Source organism: Plasmopara halstedii (assembly GCF_900000015.1).
Source record: "Plasmopara halstedii genome assembly, contig: Scaffold_525, whole genome shotgun sequence".
Classification (NCBI taxonomy): domain Eukaryota; phylum Oomycota; class Peronosporomycetes; order Peronosporales; family Peronosporaceae; genus Plasmopara; species Plasmopara halstedii.
The window spans coordinates 2,066,568-2,082,027 of NW_020187445.1; the positions used below are offsets into that span (position 1 = coordinate 2,066,568).

Sequence of the window (15,460 nt, forward strand, 5' to 3'; positions counted from 1 at the left end):
AAGAAATTAATCATCCTCAACCGTAGTCAAATTTCTTTGTCAGAATGACAATCGACAAGTCGTGACTTTTGCAGGCTTATATGCCCACGCTCTCTATGATTTGATGAGGCCACAGTTTTAGCGCAAACAAATTTTTTAGGAGTGATGTACTACAGAAAAGCATGATTCGCATTTTATTCAGTGTCATTGAGATCCTGATGACGGTGAGTAAAATCCTCTCACTGCGGTGAGTACCTAGGGAGAAACTTCGAAATTTGCTGGTTGAGCCGTATTGACTGTCTTCTACACCAGCGACGTCATATCGTCTGGTGACGCAGCTGTTCAGGCAAGATACACAATACTATTTTAGCGTTACAATAAACTACACTCGTGCGGAGGATCAGATAAAACACTTGCGAGAAGTGCTCGAATATATGCGCTGATCTTGCCAAATTCGAAAAGTGTTTTCGTGGCGCCGAAAAAAATTATTTTCTGGGTTCCTCTATCTAAAAGTAGGGACTGTGAGCACATCACGCAAAAAAACCATCGCAGATTGTTTAGTGCCTCCGTCCCAAATGTACTTGAGGAAGTGGCTTGGCCCGACCAGACATGACCCCTCATTTATTTTTTCAAAAATGTCAAATAGTGTTGCGCTGCGGCAGTAAAGACAGCAATAGAAGACTGTGAATAAAACCTCATACTGCTCCGATCCGACCACCTGCAGGTAGATGATCGAACGGAACGCATAATCGCGTTATGGGGGATTTTTTACATATCACTTGTTTTATGAAAGAGGCGAATTGCCCCCACTAATTGGGTTCATTTTCAATAGTACAGTACATGCCGCTTCAAGCTTTATCTCAACTTGCTTAATTGGTTTGGCAAATCTATGCGTGACTTTAAAAAGACCACGACGTGGATCTGGTCTTAGATAAGGGGACGTCGATCTAATATGAGCCTAGCTACACTTTGCGGCAAAATCATTGGCTTTTACTCTTTTGCCACACTGAGAATTACTGCAATTTCCCTTGATTTCTGGTGCTAATTGTAATGCTATTAGCCTGGTCGAGGCGATGAAGGGACTAATGTATACTTTTGAAACCTCGAAGTGCGTCACATACAGTGCGCTACATTCGGTGCTCTATGTGAGATTTCTGAAGCCAAATTACAATCCCGCTCTTACGAGCCAGTTTGAAGCGATGATCTCCATTGCATACGGAGAAGCGTTCCAGCAATTTCTTGTAGCTAAACGATCCGCAGATTCAAAGCAGCGACTCATATCTAAACCACTGGGGCTGTCTTAAACCAGGTACTGTAGTAGCAAAGCTCAGGGAACAAAATCCAAAATCTGGTCCATCTCAATTTCAGACCCACGTTAGACTTTCAAGCGGTCTCGATGTTCCGCCACATCGGAAGAGCTTTCGAGTCCAGACTCCACCGGCGCTGCTAGATGAGCAACGAGAGGTCCGCTTCATGTGGAATCTTTGGTGAGCCAACTGGTACATTCGGGCTGGTACCGATATCTGATCAAGGTATAGCAGTATCTTTACCGAAATGCCAACGGGCCTTGAGGTTACACTTCGGATCGAGGGCTTAAGTGCCGTGGCAGCATATAACCCTGCACACTCTTCGCTCTGATATCTCAAACAGAAAAGACAATATCACCCGTCCCGGCGCGACGCCCACCAATTGATGGGTAGCAAATTTGCGGTGAGCAAGCCCTTTAGTCTATTTTTGTCCCGGCTATCTCATGGAGACGAGCGGAGCTATAAAAAGCAGAGACGAAGAAGGATGGCCTGTATTCTCGACATCTGTGTCGTGCTTGATACTCGTGAAGTCAAAAATGCGAGGACGCTCATGACGGGCAAGCGCTTCGTCAAGACTGGCATGTCAAGCCATACGACGTGTTTTCACACCTAATCTCTAAATCAGATCAGTTATCGCCTAAAAACTTTTAGCTTTAAATACCTAAGGAACACATCTCATCGGATGTACAGCTTTCCATACCGCTGGTGCATCAAGCGCAGGTGGTACTCCTGAGGATAGATGACGACAACTTTATAATGCGCTTGCGGAGCCTCTTTCTTGCTCTATTTTTGCTCTTCGTGTCAGTGGAGAGCCTGCACACATGGATGTGTAAAGGTTTCACAAGAGCGCAGCGAACAACTTGAAGACGTAATCATGGCGTGATTATATGGTCAAGGGTCGACGTGATCTTTTGGACAAGAGTTGTCGAGTCATTTTTTTCGTGCTTGCAGTAGAGCAAACTGGGCTTCTTGGACCAGGTCCAGCTTGAACTTGACACCTTTGTAAGTTCCACAGCGATGTGCACCAACATTTCCCGCCGATAAAAAAGGGCAAAGAGTGCGAGACTAGCGCAGCTGGGAAACGGCTAGGTCATGAGTTGTTTGGAGAGTATCACACGATTCAGAAAGCCACTGTGACGATTTCCATCAGCAAGCATCTCGGTGTCATCACCGAGATATTTTTTAGCGCTAGTCACGAGGCCCTTACTCTTGCTGGGGTATCGCTGCGCCATTTGTTTCGGTGCTCGGTATCGTTTCCCGGTGCAAGTAAAAAACGCCTCTAGACGCGCACCGATTGCCTCGGGGTCTTACTCTGAGGAGGAGGTATGGTGCCGGTTAGAGGGTTGATTTAGACTCCAAACGCATTAGTTGTATAGCGGTCATTTCTGTGCGCTTTCTTATAGCGACAAACAAGTGAGAACACCAGTGTGGTCCCCATTTATAATTTAGCATGCTGATATTTTTAGTAGGATTGATTGGATAGGTACTGTAATCTTGTATACTACTTTCCACATTTGGCACAATTGTATTCAACAAAATACCGTTCAATTGTACAGCATTCACATTGCACCTGGGTGTAATTGTGAATATCCATAAGTGTCAAAGTTTCGGGAGTCTTGAAACTGATAGATCCCGACAAGGTGGGATCCGTGGCACATGTGGACTGATAGCCGCACGAACCGAGCAGGTGTGAAATGAACTCAACACGAGCACACTACATGACAGTGGCTTCTTGTGTCCTGGTGTCGATAGTAATTTCTCTGTTGCTCGTATCTGGTATAATTGACGTATTCTCGCCCTTTGAGATGTGAAATCTCTCAGCAGACACCTATGTGTCCACCTGATCTAGCGACGTAAGATTCTGAAGTGCTCATTCTTGATGATTACTTCTGATAAGCTAAGTAGTAACCGTTTGGCGCTGGTCCATCGCTAATAAGCTAGGCATAATAATGCTGATGACGATGACTTTTAGGTGATTCCAAATCGCATTTGCGATGGTCACTTTGTCGATTACCGTAACGGGATTACACGTGCCCTGGTATAAAGGATGTGGCTACAGTTAAACAAGAAGTCAGTACGTGGCTGCCAGTAGTTATACATTTAGTTAGGTTTTACTTTATAGATAGGTAAACCTATAAATTAAGATTTAGACGATTTTGCCGCAAATAAAAACAAATACCGAGAAATACAGTTAACATTTTAGACGGAAGAGTTAATTAGCCTTGGGTTAAGGCTGTAGTTACTATCGGAGTAAGTGGATCGCGATCCGCTATACTCGTACTGGTTCTAAGTATAGATCAGAGGTCACCAACCTTAACCAAGCGTCTCTAAGCGACGGAGTTATGGCAGCACCGCTGCTATAACGCTACTAACAATGTACAAGTAAGCATCTCAAGATGCCTCCTGAGATTTTATGGCCTGATGGGAAAAGAACAGGCGACCTAGCCGTTCCCCAAGAAACAGGCGCTCACTAAGATCTCATCTCTACCCGCTTACAATGTATTCACAGCGAGTATGGCCATTTGTTGTTAGCTGCAACGTAATTTTCGATCATCCATACTGCGCTAGGCCATGAAATGAGCTAGCTCTGGCTTGTATGTTAGAATCATCACATAAAATCCGAATATATTGTTAGTATTATTATCGAGTAGTTATCGCAATTGCAATTTGTTTACTGTCTCTCCAATCCTTCGTAACGTTTGTCAAACAGAGTATTGAATCGATCTGATGCTTGTTACTGGAACATTTCGTCCGGTTTGGTAGATGGACAATCAACGCCGTATATGACGAAGTAAAACTTTTGTTGGACAATTTGTCAGGCGTCAATGCCTAGTTGTGTAGCGCTGCTATCAGACTTGCTCAATGTCAAAGCCAAAATCCAGCATGTTGTTGGTATCGTTTAAACTATGTAGACCAGCGTTCTATAATACATTAATCTGCTATAATATATTAACCTTGGGTCTCTCGAAGTAGGTAGTTTGGTATTTTACGCTTCGATTGACCACGTTTTACGTAGCAACTTCTATTGAACAAAAGTGTATACCCTCGCTTGATGTTCCGCGTAATGTCGTCTTTCTCGCTAACACACGACGTTCGTCGGTCTAGCAAGCTTGACATGAATTTGATCAAGGAATCACGAAGTAATGTATTAAGATGATTTATTGTAATCCTACCAAATTATCTCGAGTTTCGGCACATCACAGCAAATGTAACACCAAATTCTTGCTGGCTTTCTTCCGTAAATGCAGTGAGGCGATCAGTTTTTCACTGCATTTTTTATGTCTTGGACCCTGGCTTGAGCCTGATTGTAAAGGCTCTCGAACTTGGGATCACGAGACGCTGCAAAAGCGTTTTCGACACCATTCTTGGGATTCCACTTGCTGAAGATACCTTCCATCTTGTCAGTGGCAAAGTCTTTGTACTTCGGCACCGATTTCAGCTTTTCCAAGAACACTGCTGGAGTTGGAGTCGCGTCTTGCGACTTCAGCATATCGTTTAATGTATCTGCTCTCAAGGTTTCGTCCTCGATGACTTCGAGCAATGATCGAATATCGATTTCGCTCAGAATTTTTTTCTCTTTGGTCAAGTGCTCTGAGACAGATTCGGGAGTTTCATATGCTTTTCCCTTTAAACTAGCCCCAAAACTGTGAGAAAACAAATGATATGGTGTAGGTCCATTGATACTAGGGAGACTCATTATGACACGAAACTCGGAAGTGAAATGCGATAGTTTTTTAGCAAGGTCCTCCGCCTTCTCTATTAATCCTTCTAGCATCTTGAGTGTTAGATTGGACCAATTCAAAGCTCGTTCTTCGTTCATGTCTACAGAGAGTGTCGGAGTGAAGCCATGGTCAATCTTGGCTTTCTCTGAGTGTTGGGGTGCTTCTACTCTCATATTGAGTGCAACACCTGAGTTGAGTGTAGCGAGGAGCGAAATCGACAGGATATAGACACGCATAAGTGAAACTTTGGGTTTGCTTTTCGGATTCTTTGGACAAATTGAGAAGTGACTTGTAATCCAATCACTCCATTCATGGTGGCTACATAGATACATAGTACTGTGGCCACCGTATGTTTGGTAGTATTAGAAGTGTTACATGAAAGGGGTGGCACGACATTGGTTTAATATTCGTTTCTCGAAATTTTGGAGTATGCAGTTTCTCTCTTATAACACTATATATCATGACAGGAGAAACGCATAAACCCTTTCAATCACATACAACAATAATATGCTTCTTGATAGTTGGGAGGTCTAGCATGCCTTTTTCGTACGATTTGGTTATTGAAACAATACTTGTTGAATGGCATATAATTTAGTGACATGTCGACCACCGTGTAGAGACATCACGAAGCCATTCATAAAACATGTACATACTTGCGATGGAAATCATCTCTTCAAGGAATCATTTATTTTAAAGAAGCAGTTTCCACAAGGACTAAGCTTCATACTAAGCTCTTGTAAAAGTATAATGTTCGGATTAGATGGGTGGGCTATCTCTGTCACATACTCAGATTACGCATCTTTGGTACTTACTTGAATTATTCTGGTATGAAGGCTGGTAGACCATTAATATCCAAACTGTGTGGTCACATTACTGATATAATAACTAGTGCCAGCTTGTGTCTATGAGATAATGTGAGCGATATATACTCAGAATGCTATCCAGGCTGTCATTTGATATGTTTTGTGGTGTGCAGAATTGTCAATAGTAGTCAGATAATCTAATCTTTTGTGCATTTACTATTTTTATCAGACTTTTGTGTATATACTATTGTGATACTTTCAAATGGGTTAATTATGCCCTTTTTTAATATGTTAAAACGTACGCTTTGCCTTTAATTGCTTGTGTTTTGTTTGTTAAAATTGTCCGTCACATTCCCTTTGTTTGCTGCATCACGTATCATCCTGGAGCTAAAAGAATGTTTGAGTGCCATTGCCATTGCCATGATTGCGAAATGACGCGTACTGAGGATGCAGATCAGCAAACCAAGGATGTGCCATTGCAGCACGAGCAGAAATGCGGGTACTAGGATCGTATGCCAGGAGACGCTACATGAAACGAAATGAGTTCAAAGAGACCATTGGTATCAATACACACTTGAACTCACCGAGAGCAAATCCACACCAACGCGATCCAATTGTGGTACAAATTTTGATAATGGCTGGGGACGCCATTGTGGAAATGACGTTTTGTAATCTGGCAGTGTCGAGACTCCAGGCCACTGAGTCTCATTCGGCGTACCAAGCACACGAAAGATACGAAAAAGCTCATCAATCTCTGAGTCACCCGGAAAAAGTGGCTGTTTGTTGACCATTTCAGCAAAGATACAACCAATGGACCACGAGTCAACTGGTGTTGAGTAATGTTTAGCTCCTAACAACACTTCGGGCGCACGATACCACAGCGTCACAACTTCATGAGTATAACGTCTTAGAGGTACGCCATACTCTCTCGCAAGTCCAAAATCACCGAGTTTGAGATTGCCATACTGATCAATCAACAAATTCTGTGGCTTGAGATCACGATGTAACACTCGATTAGCGTGGCAGAACGCAATACCAGCTAAAAGTTGGTACAAATAGCTTTTAACTTGAAATACTTCCATTCGAGCTGGAAGATTCTCAAGACATCGCTTAAGATCCTGCTCTACAAACTCAAATACAAGGTAGAGCTTGTTCTTTTGGTACACAGCATCGTAGAGATACACAACATTTGGATGTGACGACAGTTCTTTAAGTAGCGAAATTTCACGCATTGCAGTAGACGGAATACCTTCTTCATCTGGTTCTAGACGAATCTTTTTAAGCGCCACAATGCGACCTGTTGTCAGATCACGAGCCTTGTACACAATGCCGTACGTGCCTTCACCGACCTTTTCCACTTTTTGATAGTTTTCCATTAAAAAGGGAAAAAGTACCTTTAGAAGTAGATAACAGTATGTTTTTATTACACTTTGACTGCTCGAGCAATATGAATGAGACGGTGATGCTATCGGATTGTACGACTGCGACACTGGGGACGATCAGTGCACTAAACAACGTCACAAGGCGTGGACGCTGTGTTTTGTGAAATTGAAAATCAGACACGCGATATTTTTAATTATTTTTATGAATTCTGGTTTGTCAAATAGAATATGGGTACAAAGCCACTGAGCTTTCGATGCCTGTATTTTCTATTGAAAATGCCGATTGTTATTTGAAGCACTAAAAGTAATTCACAATTCGAAGAAGCAGGCTTCGTTGTGGTTCTTAGTTGTGACCGGCAGATGTACTTTGTTAAGGTGACTGTATGTAATTGCCGTATCACCTAGATGCAGAGTGATCGCCCTGGTGAGCTGATTTGTAGGCTCGTTAATGTTGCGAGGAAGTGTTTGGAACCACGTTGCACCTTATATTGGATATTGTATGAACAATGGCTGTAAATGTCGTGTTATCCCGAACAGCAATAGTGCTACATCCATCATGGTACGCCGACCTCAATGATACATTATGAGGGGTGGTTAACATTATGTACATATACATATCCGTGCGCGAGAACACGAACATCTGATTTGAGTTAAGAAAGCATACGAGGTGCCCAACGATAGAGCATCATGACCATTCAAATTAGGAGTGTATGGTCAATGGTATTAAAATTTCAGTATCTCATCTCCTTTATGATGATGCCTAAAGACGACCGTGAGGTGGCTATCACGTCATCACCATAGCGAATGGCAATACAAGCAGGGAGCTTGTTGCAAAATATACGAGAAGAAGACCAAAGGGCGTCGTGCAACAATGTGCGACGCACAATCATTGAGGAATAAGAAATATGCGAAGCTATTTCATTGCCAAGTGTGAATACCTTAATCTTGCGTCTCTTGAAGGGGATGCTAATTGTAGCGTCAAAGGTTTTCTCCAGTGTCCCAACAAAGTCTTAACAGTGATAGCGTGAAACGCTGTTTGGTCTAAGACTTGGATATAAGATACTATTTCAATTTAGGTATATATTGGCTTGAATGTCATGAGCAATGTGTTAAGTGAAAACATTGGGTCTTCCCTATGGATTTTTTTGAATCAAAGCCAACCTCTGGCCAAAGCTTAAAGCGTTTCTCCTATTATCGTCAAGAATCCAATCTTGAATCGCTTTGATGTAGAGCATGGAATTGGCTACGATAGTTAGCAGCAATTTTCGGGCAAAGGTCGAAAGGCACGAGCTTTGAGCCGCAGTTAAAGAAAATTATTCTTGAGACAGATAAAATCAGCTTAGAGCTGGAAGTCTTCAGAAGTCGCTTCTGCTGCGACAAATAAAAACGACCAGATGCTGCAGTCTCCAAAGCTGAGACGAATTGTGGCGGCTAAGAGCAGCGTGTCCAGGGCAAACACATGCAAAGTTTTGCGACTTTGTGTTAATAACATATGACGGTATTTAACACTCCACCGTGCAAAATATTCATGACTTACGGTGTAGTGATTATACAGCGTTACGAGGGAGTGTAAGCCTTACATCTTTATGGTAGAAGCTCTGAATACCGTGAGAAGCATCCTCAAGGAACGATTGCAGCGGAATCACGAAACAGTGAGATCACCGGGTTCGTTCGAATCGTTACAAAGGGAGATCTGGGCTCCTCGTTAATTATGGTGAGTCCATAACCTAATAATTTTGAGTTCCAGGGCGGATCAGCTATCCTCAAGGACAATACACAATTTCTATTCTGTTAGTAAAGACAACGTGGTGACCGAGACTAGCCACAGAGTTCAACAGATATTAACTTTTCCTAAAATCAGGTATTGCGTACATGCCAATACCATAATAATCGTCACCACAATGCACATTGTACTAGATCTATCACCAGGTACTATCTAGGCATGACTTATCATAAAAAGTGTTTCTTCTTTTTCTGCGTAGAGCACAGAGCGATAGAGACTAAAATTACTTTCTTGCCGTCTATTTTTCGCATCATGAAGATAGCAGTAAATGACGAGTTACGCATGGTTTGAACAAGCTAAATGATGCAACAATTGTGGCGCAAACTTCGATTGCATAAGAATATGAAGCATGGTCAAGTGTATCCTATCCAGTGCTCTCATTTGATCGCCGGATCTAACCATCTACTCACGTAGGTCAATGATATCCCCCTCAGTGCAGTGAGTTCTCGATTGGGTTGTTGGGGGGCTGTCTTACTTACCAGCAAGGCTTTAACGTCTGTATGATCGCGACGACATATGGTTCATAGTCAAGCTGAGCACAGGAATCGGATATGAAGTCCATATCCAAAACTCGAGTGCTATGCTCGTGTATGCGCTCTAAAGGGCTGTTTGCCAAAATTAGACAAACTTGTATTTAACGATTACAAGATGCCCGTTTTGAGATCATATAGTATAAAGCCTTGTTGTCGAGAAGATCTCAATGAGATCAAATTTATTGCAGATCGGTCAGTAACACATTCCCAAAATGACTTCCGGATACTACTTGCACAGATATAGTGCAAGTCATCTACTGACCGATTCTCGAACTTGAAACAAAGTCGTGCCTCATTCTAGTAGAAAGCTCCTTGTCGTGGACTGGGTAGTTCTTTTCTGTTGGCTTCAGCTGTCGCGATTGAAACGACACGACACGATCGTTTCCTTCTGAGTTCTTTTGCAATAATGCAAACCCGATTAAGTACTCAAAAGCGTCAAACACCATGCTTTACGGCTTCGTACAATCTGAAAAAGCAAGTAATGGTGCTTCCATCAAGCCTATTTAGTTTGAGTGAATGCTTCTTTACAAGTGCATGACCATTCCCATAGACATCCTTCTCCAGCAAGTTGATAGTGGGCGCACCATTTCCGCGTAGCTACGCGAGTTGCAATGCAGGTAATCGGATAAACTAACCCATGTCTTCGAATTCGCCACTCCACGATCGCTTTGACCTTCTTAGAGTCTGCACGAAAACGCTGTTCACTTACATAACAGCCGAAGATTGGTACTTCGTTAGCACCGAGAATACCCTTCGCAAGGTTCGTTTGCATTGAATCTTGACGCATACATTCTAGCACCGCACGGAGGTGGTCCAAAAACATATTTTCGGCAGATCTGCCATCTTCGTCCTTCAAATGAAAAAAAAATATTGTTAAATTGGTCTGTGCAAAGCGTCGCAGTGGTCAAAATAGATGAGAGATCAATCGATTGAACGTTGCAGAGACATTTTGTTCGAAACAGATGAGAGACCAATCGATTGAACGTTGCTGGGCCATTGTGATAGTATTGTGGCATCAGAAGCCACTCACTCTCATAACATACCGGACGGTGCAGTACTAACAGCCCTCGAAGGGACGTCCTCCTCTCTCATCAAGATTTGGTAATATCCATCAACTAAATCAAGTACACTAAACTGCGTACAGTTGGACATACGGTAGATGATGACATCTTTACGCGAATTTGGCGTTTTAGCGGATATCGTTTGCAGATCGACTTGCTATAGACGTAAACGACACTCCATTTACCATTTGGTTTGCGTCGCGCGCTGTGAGGGCACTAGCTCTATCTCAACGAATCAGCAGCTAGTATTTAAGCAAGGATTTCATCGATATGCTTACATGACAGTGACCACTGTCGAAGCACTGCACGCATTTAACTAGGTTCACGATCAATTTTGTATTGAACGCCAAGGCCAGAGGGCGGCTGCGCGCCAAGGACGTCATCTTTGTATTCCATAACAAGTGAATAATAAGGATCAGTTAGATTCTTCAAAATAGCAGATCCCTGCGTGATTCCACACGCTGTCAGAATTCTTTGCGAGCCAATTTATCCATAAGTGATGGTGAGCGTAGTTCCGCTGAATCGACCTTTGTTTCTAGAAACACGACCTCCGCAATACCATCACACTTAAGGTGGAGTAAGAAGTAATCGTAAGTGACTTTCCCAAGCTGCACCATCTCTTCCATCGTCGGTAAGGGTGCCAAAAGAACTTATATTTTGGCAACCGGTCGTTGAAATCACAACACGTGGACCAGCATAATCGCATGTTACAGTTCCATCATATGGAGTGGTACGCTAGACTATCTCACCCGGGTACTCAACTTCATTCAGAGGGCAAGAATATGTACTGCGTCCCACAAAATTCAGTTGATTCGTTTAAACGTGAGTGCGCTCAACCACACAACAGATCGTAGAATCACCTTTGTGATCAGTTATAATCATGACCCACCATTCGATTAAACCACTGTATTTCTGATATATCGGCATATACAGCCGCAGTCGATTCCTTTGAACTTTCAGTACACACGTATTGACAACGTTCGTCCATCTTAAGTGAAGGCAACAACCTGCATCACCCTCTTAAAAACTCTCTCCGTTGGGCAAACCATAATGCTCACCAACGCGTTATTCCTTTTCAGGTGACCAGTTTTGGGCACCACTTGATTTGTCGACACCCTTGCTGAGGGACCACCTGTAGTCACTCCATACGACTCCGTATCTTCCCTGACCAGGGGAATTTCAATTGCATGGCATTAACCAGTGATGTCTGGATCATTCCCAACAGCGCACGACTGCCGAGATCTTGAGCGCTTCTTGTTAATTACTCCTAAGAATTTCACCCACGCCTGGAGAACAATTCTCAATCGTTTTCGATCGCCAATCGATCCATGGCTTGTCCTTCTCGAGCCACGGTATACCTATAATCAGGTAACATTTTTGTTCATCTCGAGGAGTTGAAGTCTTCAAACTTCAGTTGAAGATCATAACTTTCTTTGCAGTGACCACTACACCAGTGACCAACTTCACTGAGATAAAGCCATTGATTCTATCTAGTGCATTCAAAATCGCTAAATTCTTTTCAGTAATGCTTTGCTTTCGCGCGTAAACGCGCCAGAGTCAATCAAGACTTTAAAATGGACGACCGTAACCCTTTACACTCGATGTGACCACGAGGAGATCACTTCGGCGTTAAAGGTAGACAATGGTCCTTTCAAGGCTAGACCCTCGTGAGTGATTATACCGCCACTCTCACAAGAGTTTATATTTACCGAGCTAACCACTCTGCGTCTACTGGGTACCGGCGTTTCCCGAAAGCTGCGTGACATTGGTATCACGTGGCTCGGAACCAATACGACGAGAACCATATTAAGAGGTTCGTCTCCCACGTGGACAATCACGGCGGATGGGACCAGATTGTCAACTTCCATAACAGCGAATTTGATGCCTACAGACAGTCACCGCACTAAGATCTATTAATTCTAAATTTTCACTAGTGGCAATCACCGCTTCCATCGGATCGACCGATTGACCTCGTGCTTGACGTTGACAGTATTCCTCACGGAAAGGAATCAATTTTGCATCATCCAGATTCGTCAGATTTTGGTAGAAAACTTCAGTCTTAGGAGGATCATAAGTGAGTTCCTCTGTAAACACAGAACCCATCACTGCCTCTGGCTGTGGATCGCTTGCCATACTGGCACGAAGCTCACGGAGCTTCTGTGCATAGTCGTTCAATGTAAAACTGTCTTGACGGAATGACAAAATTCCGACCGCTGTCGAAATGCCACATTTGGTGGAAGGAACATCGAATCCATGATCATCTCCAACGCTTGCCATGTGGCAAAATAGCTGGAACGGTTGACTTTTCATGTCATCGCACAATTCTTCGCACGGCCATCCAGATGGAAGGCCGCTTGACTGCGGTCATCACGAAAAAAAAGCATTGCGATAGCGATGTCAATTTCTCGCTGCCAGAACGCACGATCTTCTTCGTTTTGCGAAAGCTTTTCATTTTGACTTCACGAGACGTTCCATAGTATCGAATGTGCTACCACCAATTGTGGTGGAGGCGACAGAGCTGGCGCGAGTATGTTCTGAGATAAAAATCCCAATAATCCTTGCGCATACGCAGCAAATTTTGCTAGGCGTTGAGTGATCGCCTCTTGATCCAATTGGATCATATCGGAGACCGGGTGACCTCCGATTAAAGCTCGCAGCTTCACCACACACTCCCATTACGAGTGTGTTAGGAGCGAACATGTCTCCCTGTTGATACGAGGACGATGGTGTCCACATTATCCACCGATGAATCTATCGAGGTAGTCGGCGTTGGAATGATCACTAGTGCAACCAATTGCAGCGGGAATTACCCGTTTGTGTACGAACACATACTTAGGCAGGTTTAGGTCAATTGACACGCCTCATTGCGTGTTGCTCACTTCCAGCAGGTCGTTGCCTTCCGTAAAGATGAGGAAAGGTGAAGTGACATTCATTATTATAGCAACTAGGCTTTTAATCTTCCTAGCTTGATAATTGCCTCCAATAGAATCAATGTATTTAGTTAATGTTAACCACACACAGAGCTATGTGCTTCTCCCAACATACAGACATTACAGTTTACATTAGTGCCAGGACCCTTAGTGACAACGGTAAGAGAACACTACACCCGATGTGACTGTGTGTGGCACATCCCGAAGCTTTGGCGCAATTAGTTCTTCGTTGTCACCAAACCCCTCTTCATCTCACGGAATATCATCGAAACGGCAATATCGCCCGTTCCAAGCGCTAACACAAGACCATCGTCTGAGAAGTGCACGTTATCGAGGCTTCACCGCCTGATTAAAAAGAAATATCTAAATCCACATGTGAGCAGCGGAGGAATTAAGTACATTACTCTTTAGACAATCGTAAGAGAGCTCTTGCTCACATATCACCACACAAGCATGTTCGTTTTCTCGCCACCAGCGTTGACACCATGATCCTGAATAGCCTAACGCACATCACGCTCTGTTAGGCTGCTAGCGTCAGCGATAAGATTGCGGTTGGTTAGCGACCACGTCTTGTACTTACCACCTTGAGAATTAGTTTATCAGTAATTGAAGTATTAAACAGACCAGTATTTTTGATTCTAGTGCTTTCCAAGTGTTTCAGCCTCCTTTTAATTTAGCTATTTGGACTCTTCACCTTGGTACGAGCTTTCGCAATTTCAACGTCCACTTGGTTTCGCGACAGACCTTCACTGTACTAACGAGATCGCTAAGATTACTTTAATACATGGTGATATACCTATCGAGCTGGTAAACGATCTTCTTGATTATCAGACGTGGATAACTTGAGCATTTTGGAAAGGCCAGATTTTTCGGAGAATTCTGCACATTCGTGGTTGTAGCGCTCGTGTATTTAAAGGAAATCAGGGTAGCTAAAATGTGGTAACACAACCAAACCAGGAGACGCTAACGTGGGCCCAGAGAAGATTTCTCTTTTCTTTTTAACAACCTTGGAATCAGATTATCCGCAGATATAATATCTATGCTGCCATACGATAAATTGAGAACAAAAAAAATACGTGGGATTCCGTCATCTAACCGGCTTTTAAAGCAGCAAATTGTCACTGTACGTGATTTGAACTTCATCTGTTGGTGAAGCTATATAAAATTAACTACCTCGAAGTCGCAGTGATTAAAAAACTGTTGGTATCAGGCATCATATTTGCAGTTATGTGGGCGACACATACATCGCAAACAATGCGATTCACACATGAGCCGTCTTTCGGACAAAAGCCGTGCACGAACGGAATATCACCGATATCCGATCAACTAGACTGGAATGTACACCGACAGCGGCTATTTGTCAGATCTCTAAAAACTCTCGTGGTTATTCTCTGGCACGTAACCACCTGATCTACCTCCAGAACATCGATTCTGGTCCATAAATATGTGGTTTATTAATTTACGACAGCGGATCCACGTGCTTAAAGCCTTTCAGTTCCCGTGTTATGCATACAAACATCACCCATCTTGACGAGGTACACTTCTAGTTCATCTGCTTTTCACACGATCATCTTTTCCTTCTTCGTACTCCTCGTCACTTTAATTTGACTTCAACTCAACTCCAAGCTGCGTCGCAGAGATAACAAAGTGCCGTCATGAAGAAATGAGGAAAACATTGGTGGTCTTACTCAGTGCCATCCTCGCGCCAGTCGGACTCAGTGATAAAAAATTATCATCACAAAAGGTCTGATCGTTCTTTTGATGAAGAGGCATTGATTAGTTGCTCTCAGTCCTGGGTATCAATCGAGCTTGTTTAACAAACGTCCGTTTGCTGTACACAACGCATAATCATGAAGCAAATGCAGCATTTTCGTCAATTTGGTTGCTGTATCACCATCAACTACTCAACTTAAGCATAGAACACTTTCAGTTGCCCTATTATAGCATCAGCATGTCGTAG

At 43.2% G+C, this 15,460-nt stretch overlaps 4 protein-coding genes across 4 annotated transcripts; 1 reads left to right on the forward strand and 3 right to left on the reverse strand.

The window, feature by feature from the left end:
* Positions 1-4,542: 4,542 nt before the first annotated feature.
* On the reverse strand, positions 4,543-5,244 carry PHALS_11047 (RxLR-like protein; the record flags this gene model as incomplete). Its single annotated transcript, XM_024726573.1, has 1 exon — positions 4,543-5,244. The coding sequence occupies one exon, from the start codon at positions 5,242-5,244 to the stop codon at positions 4,543-4,545; it is 702 nt and encodes a 233-aa protein (XP_024577237.1).
* A 954-nt stretch (positions 5,245-6,198) lies between these two features.
* Positions 6,199-7,187, reverse strand: PHALS_11048 (cmgc cdk cdc2 protein kinase; the record flags this gene model as incomplete). The annotated part of the gene is made up of 2 exons (XM_024726574.1): positions 6,199-6,336; positions 6,396-7,187. The coding sequence occupies 2 exons, from the start codon at positions 7,185-7,187 to the stop codon at positions 6,199-6,201; spliced, it is 930 nt and encodes a 309-aa protein (XP_024577238.1).
* A 1,239-nt stretch (positions 7,188-8,426) lies between these two features.
* On the forward strand, positions 8,427-8,689 carry PHALS_11049 (uncharacterized protein; the record flags this gene model as incomplete). Its single annotated transcript, XM_024726575.1, has 2 exons — positions 8,427-8,468; positions 8,537-8,689. The coding sequence occupies 2 exons, from the start codon at positions 8,427-8,429 to the stop codon at positions 8,687-8,689; spliced, it is 195 nt and encodes a 64-aa protein (XP_024577239.1).
* A 3,738-nt stretch (positions 8,690-12,427) lies between these two features.
* Positions 12,428-13,022, reverse strand: PHALS_11050 (uncharacterized protein; the record flags this gene model as incomplete). The annotated part of the gene is made up of 2 exons (XM_024726576.1): positions 12,428-12,928; positions 12,993-13,022. The coding sequence occupies 2 exons, from the start codon at positions 13,020-13,022 to the stop codon at positions 12,428-12,430; spliced, it is 531 nt and encodes a 176-aa protein (XP_024577240.1).
* Positions 13,023-15,460: the final 2,438 nt, after the last annotated feature.